Source organism: Setaria viridis, chromosome 3 (genome assembly GCF_005286985.2).
Source record: "Setaria viridis chromosome 3, Setaria_viridis_v4.0, whole genome shotgun sequence".
NCBI classification, from domain to species: domain Eukaryota; kingdom Viridiplantae; phylum Streptophyta; class Magnoliopsida; order Poales; family Poaceae; genus Setaria; species Setaria viridis.
Window position 1 is genome coordinate 50,144,992 of NC_048265.2, and position 8,520 is coordinate 50,153,511.

An 8,520-nucleotide genomic window follows, 5' to 3' on the forward strand; every position below is an offset into this window, starting at 1 on the left:
CACCCCTGCGACTCTGCGAGTCCATGGGCCAGCTAGTCGCCATTGGCATGAAATCTGTACAAGGAGTGGAAATCCGACTTTTCTGGTAGTGAAATAGTAAAAAAAATATGCATACACGGATCGGAGGAACAGTAGAATTTCGCTGGCAGTATGGTTTGAATGAATGCTGAAAAGACGGTGGCGTAAATTTGCACACAGGAAGTTGATGATGAATTGAATTTGTTGGCGGGGCGATAAGATTCAGCGCTAGTCTGCTCTGCTAGGTGACTGACTGCATCCCCATACTGGACTGCTCCGAATCGATCCACCGAGCTCCGAGGTCCCTCTGGGTCCTTGCATGGATGACAAGTCATCCCTCCGTAGCTAGCTTGTGTGAAGAGCACAGCGCTGGTAGGTGCACCGGCCAGTACAAAATCAGAGCGGTAGTATACAGGTGGATGTAAATGGAACTAGTCAGATGAGATCATCATCTGCAACAATAAGCTTGCATATTGCTTTCAGCGCCAGCAGCTAGCAGTAGCATGACTGTCTGCATCAGTAAAAGAATCTCTGCTTGTACAAGGAGAAGTAAAACAGATGACTGATTCCAGTAGTAGTAGTATTACCAATAAATAGCTTATTGGTAGCTGATGCAGGCGTTGGATACTGAGTACTGTAGAATCAATCAACAGAGGCCAATTTTATTAATTGCTATAACCCACACAATCTTCGGTTCTCGGCGCGGAATGCGATCGAGCAGCTAATTTTAGAAGCTAACTAGGTAGAGATGATTGATGAGGGAAACTAAGGGCCCGCGCAAAATGCTCTCCGCCTCAGACGTTCTGCAGCTCGATCATCGATCCATGTTCATCGTCGGGAAGGAATTCGAAATTCCAAGTGATTGATCTAAACTGCAACAAGCTGAAGCTAAACTGATCGATCGAAAGGATTGATCGCCATGGATTGCTCGATGACGAGCAGCATCCTGTCGGCCAACTACAACACCATCCTGTTCGAGTTCGGCGCCATCCTGGTGACCAGCAAGCTCCTCCACGCGCTGCTCCGAAACGTCTACCAGCCGCGCGTGTTCTCCGATCTTTTGGTGAGACCTTGTTTGAATATGATTCATCTTCCGTTTGAATATCATTCATCTTCTGTTTGAATTGACCACGGCATCAAATCAAATCAAATCATATCATATTGTTCATGGCAGCTAGGCATCGTGCTTGCCCAGTTCCGCGTTCTCTCCCTCACCAACGCCATCAGCCTGGTGTTCGGCAAGATCGGCGGGTTCGTGTTCGCGCCCTACCTCTTCGCGCTGGGCGTCGAGATGGACCCCGGCACGCTCCTCGACGCCCCCACCGCCGATGCCGTCGTCGCCTACGCCGGCATCCTCTCCACCTCCGTCCTCGTCACGCTCTTCCACATGCCGCTCATGAAGGCCACCTCCGGCGTCGTCCACGAGCGCTCCCTGCGCTCCTTCCTGGGCCTCGCCGCCGTCCTCTCCAACACGGCCTCGCCGGTCCTCACCCGCCTCACCACCGACCTCAAGATCGCCAAGACCGCCGTGGGGCGCCTCGCCGTGGGGGCCGGCCTCGCCTCCGACATGGTCACCACCATGCTCATCGCCGTGGGAAGCATGATCTGGCGCGACGCCGGCGCCGACGGCTCCGACTCCCCCATCGTGCAGCCGGTGCTCACCGCGGCCGTCCTCGTCGTCGTGATCGTGTCGGCGTTCGTGTCGCGGGCCATGGCGGAGTGGGTGGGCGGGCGCAACCCGGAGGGGCGGCGCATGCGCGGCTTCGACCTGTCGCTGGTGGCGCTGGCGGCGGCGGCGCTGTGCTGGCTGAGCTCGGCGCTGCGGCTCGACGTGAACATGGCGGCGTTCCTGGTGGGGCTGGCGTTCCCGAGCGAGGGCAGGGTGTCGCGGCTGCTCGTCAGCAAGATCAACCTCGTGCTCACATCCATGGTGCTGCCGCTCTACGTCAGCCACGTCTGCCTCTCGCTCAGGCAGACGACGGATGACATCGAGGTGGCCGGGCTGGGGCCCCAAACCCAGGGCTTCCGCGCCTTCGTCATGGAGCTGCCCTTCCCATGGTGGAAGGTCCTCTTCGTCACCGTCATGGGCACGCTGGGGAAGCTCACGGGCTGCGCCGCCGCGGGGCTGCTCCGGGGGCTCGGATGGCTCGAGGCGCTGGCGCTAGGGATGCTGCTCAACGTCAAGGGATACTTCCACATCTACTGCGCGCAGGCAGCATTTGTTAGTTGTTTTGGATTGCATTGTTGGATTCGTCGTCGTCGCCGTCGTAGATCAAATGATGATCAACAATATGCGATGCAGGATGCCGGCATCATCACTGACAAGTCCTTCATGGCCATCATCTTCATGGTCGCCCTCAACGTGGCCGTGACCCCCATGGTGGGCATGGGCATCGCCTCCTGGGCCCGCCGGAGCGTGCAGTGGCGCCTCATGGGCCTCCAGCACCACGACCCCTCCACGGAGCTGCGCCTCGTCGTCGGGCTGCACGGCCCGCAGGACGTGCCGACGCTGGCGTACCTGATGGAGGCGCTGCGGCGGGGCGGCGGCGGCGGCGAGCTGGCCGTGTACGCCGTGGACATGGTGCAGATGACGGACCAGACGGCGGCGGCCATCGTCCGGGGCGGCGGGTTCGACGGCGTAACGGTGGTTGACGAGGAGGTGTCGGAGATGCGCAAGCTCATCGGGGAGGCGCTGGACGCGTACCAGGCGGAGGGCGGCGAGGGCGTGAAGGTGCGGCGGCTGCTGGCGCTGTCTTCGTTCCAGGACATGCACAGCGACGTGTGCATCTGCGCCGAGGACGCCATGGCGGCGCTGGTGCTGCTGCCCTTCCACAAGGCGCAGCGCCCGGACGGGACCATGGACCCGGGCCACTTCGGGTTCCGGCTCGTCAACCAGAAGGTGCTTCAGCTGGCACCGTGCTCCGTCGGCGTCGTCGTGGACCGGGGCCTCGGGAAGGGCAACCGGGATGGGCCGCAGCCGGTGGTCGTGGTGTTCATCGGCGGCGCCGACGACCGCGAGGCCCTGACGCTGGCGGCGCTCATGTCGAAGCACCCCGGCGTGCGGCTGACGGCGCTGCGCGTGGTGCAGAACGCGACGGCGCAGGCGCGGTGGAGGGCGCGGACGAGCCTGTTCGAGACGAAGGCGAGCCGGCGGGGGGTGGGCGCGTCGTCGGCGCTGGGGCAGGAGGAGGCGCAGATGCAGGTGGTGCTATGAGCTGTTTAATTAAAAAAAATGAATGCAGGTCCAGCCGCTAATTAAAAAAAAATGAATGCAGGTGGACGACAAGTTCTTCGCGGAGTTCTACCGGAAGCACGTGGCCGGGAGCAGCCGTCCCGGCGGCGGCGGCGGCGGCCATGGCATGGGTTACCTGGAGAAGCACGTGGCGGACGGGGCGGAGCTGGTGGCCGTGCTGCGGGCGCTGCAGGCGGAGTACCGGCTCTTCGTGGTGGGCCGCGGGCGCGACCGCAGCTCGGTGCTGACGGAGGGGCTGGACGAGTGGGCCGAGTGCCTGGAGCTGGGCCCCGTCGGCGACATCCTGGCCTCCTCCGACTTCTCCGCCACCGCATCCGTGCTCATCGTGCAGCAGTACGACGCGAAGAAGCACTACAAGGTCATCGACGAGGAGTTCATGCCATTGTAGTCGCTCGTACGTAGCTTGTTTCTCTCCTCTTCTTCTTCTTGCGTCGCTAGAGATGAGATGTGTTGGCAATGGCAGGCCGGCCGGGCAGAGTAGATGATGGATGGATGTAACGACAGACCACAGTGAGTGTAGTAGCATCATGCGTATATTATATAGAGTCACTTATTAGTTTATCATATCAGGCAGCAGGTTGAGATCCCTCTACCGCAAATCCAATCATCTCAAGGACGGACATGGCCGTCACGTCAACCATTCCATCCAACCGGCGGCGCGGCGGTCTTCCATGGCCGCCGGCAGCACCGCCGCGCACACAACACAACAAGCACCACCAAATCCACCGAGAGAAGATCATTTATTAGTGGAAGGATCGGAGGGATGGATGAGTCCAGTCGGTTTAGGAGGCCAAGCCCAGTATTTGTTGTTGGGCCGGACGGCCTTGTTTGGTTTGGTGGCGTGGTAATTTGGTAACGGACGGACGGGGCAACTTGGACAGAGGACCGAGTCGTCGTCCTTTCCGTTTCCCCCAGAGTTTCCTCCTTCCCCTTTTCCTTTTCCTTCCTCCCACTTCCCCCATTCCCCCATTCCCCTCCTGATCGAGATCAATCGATCGATTGGCCGGCGGCAGTCCTCGTCCATCTCACTCATCCTCAGATTGGGTTGGATTCGATTGCAATTTGCAGCCTTGCAGGTGGTGGTACAGGGCGGCCGGCGACGAGATCGACCAAAGGAATTCGAGATGGGGCGGCTGCTGTTGGTGAGCCTGCCGGCGACGGGCGCCGCCATCTACCGCTGCAAGCACTGCGACACGCACCTCGCCTACGCCACCGACATCATCTCCAGGGTCTCTTTCTTTCTTTCTTTCTTTCTTTCTTTCTTTCTTTCTTTCTTTCTTTCTTTTTCTTGATTGATTCATTCCATTTCCATCTGATCTGCTCTGATCTGATCTCTTTGCTTGCGTTGCGTTGTTGATCTGATGATTGCTGCTAAACAAAATATGTAAAAACAAGCAGATGTTCCGTTGCAAGCACGGCAAGGCCTACCTGTTCGCCAAGATGGTGAACGTGACCGTTGGGGAGAAAGAGGAGCGCGCGATGACGACGGGGTGGCACACCGTCTGCGACATCTTCTGCGTCGCCTGCGGATGCAACCTCGGCTGGAAGTACCTCGCCGCCGTCGACAAGACGCAGCGGTACAAGGAAGGCAAGTTTATCCTCGACAGGCGCGAGGTGCTCGCCACCACCTCAACCGTTGCTGTCGCCACCACCAATTCAAGCGGCGGCGGCGGCGGCGGAGGCGGCGACGAGGACGACGACGATCACCAGAGCGAAGAAGATTCCGATTGATGATCGATTGGTCTCCCCGTCCCTCCCGTCATCATCGATCCATGCTTTGCTTGTAAATATTCCATCATCTCCATCTCCTGACAATAGTATTTTAGTTTATTTATTTGTTATTTTGGTGTTTGTGCTGCTGCCCTTTTCGGGCATCTCCTGGCAATAGTATTTGTCAGCAGTAGGAGTATTTATCGGCAAGGGTAGCAAGCTGATCCTCTCCGCTCTAGTCTTTTTCTCTTCTGTAAATATAATAATTTCATGCAGCGCAGCGGGATAACGATTAACGAACTAATAAACCTTCTTACTAGTTCAATATCTCAATGACAATGCAATCGGTTTCGATGACAAATCTATTATCCATCCGTCCCAAAATAAATAGATTGGTAGCTACAGATTTATTTTAAATAAGCATTTCATATTTATTATGTTTCCAATAACACTGTATAAGCAGGATGACACTTTAGGTCAGGGTTAAAATAGCTTCACATAATACAAAATTTCATCGTTTGCTGTTGTTTCAACGCTACGTGCAAGGCACAAAGTATCTTGAAAAGGTGTATACAGAGTCTTATGGTGATGAAATTCAGTTCTTCTTTATCCTTATTCGTTTCTTGTCATATCATAAAAAACGTTAAGGTGTCACTTTATTTGTTGAGAACGAAAGTCTCACTGAGAATGATCCTGTAGTCCATCAAACTTAATCCATCAAACTTAATATGAGGCTACTTTCCGGCATGTTAGCTTCAGCTTATCAGCCACCGAACAGTATTTTTTTTTCATAACAAATTAGCCGTTTCAGCTTTTCAGCCGGCTTATAAGTCCAGCCGAACAGGCTCTTCATTGGTGATTTCATTCGATGACGTGACACATCAATGAATGTGATGATATGGTATAGTAATCAGATGATATGGCCGGAGGAATTTACGAGAAGGGAGAGAAGATGAGTTTTATTACAATAAGGAAAAAGTGTATTTTTTATCTCTCTAATATTGTAAAAGTGTGATATTTCTTATGTCAAATATTATTTTTATATTTTATTTGGTGCAAATCATCTCTTAACTGATTAAACCCACCTGAGTTTAACTAAACTAAAGCTGTTATTCTAAGATGGAGATGCGTTCAATCGATGGAGTCCGTCTCGAAGGTGGCAGGCCCAAAGTGACTCGTATCAGTACCTCCACTGTCGTATAAATTTACAATGAACTAAATAAGACATTGGCATCTTCCTCCGTGCTATAAAAAGTACAATTCTAATTTTTAGACAGATTATTGGTGGCGTAAAAAGAGTCTAATACCCGTATTTGTTGACCACTTGCTGACCACATGCAGCAAGTTTTGACATGCAAATTAGAGTTGACCATTAACAGGGCAGTTATTTTCTAGGATTGCACTTTTTTAGGATTTTTTTCAAATACTAAGATTGTACTTTTCACGTGATGGAGGGAGTGCTTGGAAAAAATTGTACCGAACAAAGCTATTGAACGGGGCGAGGTCACTATCGTGTGTTTGGATCCATAGACTAATTTTTAGCTCGGATCATATTAAATGTTTATATACCAATTCGACTAAATATTTATCAAATAGTTAATATTTAATACTCCAAATTCGTGTAAATATATATTTACTGAAGTTTAATCTAGGTATAAACACCCCCAAACCTGGAGATTGGCGCGACATGTGTAGTACTCCGTTCTTATCCCGTGCGTGGCCGCTAGTTCTCGATGGTTCCGAAGCAAAGGCAGGTACACGTGGCACGCCACTACTTGGTGCCAGGCCTGCGCACGTTGAGACGACCGACCCACAGTGGGTGGCGTGCCGAGGCGGACACATGTGCAAGTAGAGTTTGATGCACCGAGCTAGCCACTGCTGGCCGGTCGTGCTACGCCGGCGAGCTAGCACATGCAGCACGCCTCCATGGCCAGGCGCCACGCGTCCGCCACGTCGGCGCTGATGGACACGTGTGTTGCGCTGTCCTCGCCGGCCGATCCTCAGCACGTACTGGTACTGCCTGTAGGCTATAAATTTGGAGCCCGCGTACGGATCCGTGGCCATCAATCATCAACGATCAGCAAGCAGCTAGAACCCAGTATCATCGCTCGTTCATCGATATAGTTAGTACAAGCTAGGACAGACATGGCGGCTTGGGTTGCGCGGCAGCAGGCGGCGGTTCCACCGGCGACGAGCATGATGGCGAGGGTGGACCGGCTGGACCTGGTGCTGGGCTACCTGGAGGAGATGACGATGCAGCAGCACGGGCACCGTACAAGTACAGCAGCATCAGGCGCTTGGTCGCCGTCCACTGCTTCGTCGTCGTCGGCCGCCAGCACGCCGCGGGGGAGCAAGACCTGGCGGCGCCGGCCGGCCAAGGAGGCGCTGGAGGAGGCGCAGGCCAAGGGGACCCTCGTGGACCGCATCGGCGTCCTGGAGGACCGCGTGCTCAAGATGGAGGAGGACATGGACATCAACATCACGACGATGAGCGCGGGAAGCAGCAGCAGCAGGAAGAAGAGCAAGGGCATCAAGAGCTTGGTCAAGTCCTGCGTCAGAGGCAAACTCAAGACTAAGGAGTAGCAGCTTGGTCCATGTCCGTCCTTTCCTTAATTTAGTCCCATATATACACACATATGCCGTGTACTATGTATGCCTGCCTAAAAGGGCGCTCGCAGTCCACTTCAAAGTTTCTTAATTTGTACAACAGCAACTGGCAAATATTTTTGTAACCGAAATCAATAGCTAAACATATTTTGTATCGCCACTGCTGTTCTTTTAGAACAGCATTGTTAATTTAGGGGGTGTTTTGATTCTATTCAGTCTCAAGGACACTCAATGTCCTAAACATTGATAAATTACTATTAAACATAAATAAATTACAAAAATCAATGTCCTCATGTCCTGATCTATCCACATAGATAAATTACAAAAAACAAAAATCAATGTCCTCATGTCCTGATCTATCAACATAGATAAATTACAAAAATCAATTGCATGAACGTCTATTAAACATAGACGTAGACAAATTACAAGATAAATTACAACATAGATAAATTATAAAAATCAATTGGTCTGTTAAACATAGATAAATTACAAAATCATAGACAAATTAAAAAATCAATTGCACGAAGGCCGGAGTATTAAACGTTGATAAATCACTATTAAACATAAATAAATTACAAAAAATCAATGTATCTATTTTATTAAACATAGATATATTACAAAAATCTCCTAATTAAACGTTGATAAATGACTATTAAACATAAATAAATTACAAAAATCAATGTATCTATTTTATTAAACATAGATAAATTAAAAAATCAATTGCACGAAGGCTGAGACTCAATGTTAAACGTTGATAAATTACTACTAAACATAAATAAATTACAAAAATCAATGTCCTCGTTCCTGATATCTATTAAACATAGATAAATTAAAAAATCAATTACATGAAGGTCTATTAAATATAGACAAATAAAAAAATCAATTGCACCTGAGATGAATTAACTTGGACTAATTCGTCTAATTAATTTGTG

At 51.6% G+C, this 8,520-nt stretch overlaps 3 protein-coding genes across 3 annotated transcripts; all 3 read left to right on the plus strand.

Moving 5' to 3' along the window:
• Positions 1 to 860: 860 nt before the first annotated feature.
• LOC117847111 (cation/H(+) antiporter 28) lies at positions 861 to 3,981 on the plus strand. The gene is made up of 4 exons (XM_034728273.2): positions 861 to 1,081; positions 1,193 to 2,239; positions 2,321 to 3,220; positions 3,294 to 3,981. Exons 1-4 carry the CDS (start codon positions 938 to 940, stop codon positions 3,657 to 3,659), a joined length of 2,457 nt encoding a protein of 818 aa, XP_034584164.1. The 5' UTR covers positions 861 to 937; the 3' UTR covers positions 3,660 to 3,981.
• A 183-nt stretch (positions 3,982 to 4,164) lies between these two features.
• LOC117847112 (protein yippee-like At3g08990) lies at positions 4,165 to 5,314 on the plus strand. Its single transcript, XM_034728274.2, has 2 exons — positions 4,165 to 4,500; positions 4,670 to 5,314. Exons 1-2 carry the CDS (start codon positions 4,396 to 4,398, stop codon positions 5,000 to 5,002), a joined length of 438 nt encoding a protein of 145 aa, XP_034584165.1. The 5' UTR covers positions 4,165 to 4,395; the 3' UTR covers positions 5,003 to 5,314.
• Positions 5,315 to 7,056: 1,742 nt separating this feature from the next.
• On the plus strand, positions 7,057 to 7,797 carry LOC117850616 (uncharacterized). The gene has a single exon (XM_034732477.2). It carries the CDS (start codon positions 7,127 to 7,129, stop codon positions 7,562 to 7,564), a length of 438 nt encoding a protein of 145 aa, XP_034588368.1. The 5' UTR covers positions 7,057 to 7,126; the 3' UTR covers positions 7,565 to 7,797.
• Positions 7,798 to 8,520: the final 723 nt, after the last annotated feature.

Bases quoted from the DNA above. Each gene is read 5' to 3' on its own strand.
- LOC117850616 (XM_034732477.2), top strand. From the start codon at position 7,127: ATGGCGGCTTGGGTTGCGCGGCAGCAGGCGGCGGTTCCACCGGCGACG.
- LOC117847111 (XM_034728273.2), top strand. From the start codon at position 938: ATGGATTGCTCGATGACGAGCAGCATCCTGTCGGCCAACTACAACACC. The intron at 2,240-2,320 runs GTTAGTTGTTTT...TATGCGATGCAG, and splicing joins ACTGCGCGCAGGCAGCATTT to GATGCCGGCATCATCACTGA. The intron at 3,221-3,293 runs GTGGTGCTATGA...AAATGAATGCAG, and splicing joins AGGAGGAGGCGCAGATGCAG to GTGGACGACAAGTTCTTCGC.
- LOC117847112 (XM_034728274.2), top strand. From the start codon at position 4,396: ATGGGGCGGCTGCTGTTGGTGAGCCTGCCGGCGACGGGCGCCGCCATC. The intron at 4,501-4,669 runs GTCTCTTTCTTT...AAAAACAAGCAG, and splicing joins CCACCGACATCATCTCCAGG to ATGTTCCGTTGCAAGCACGG.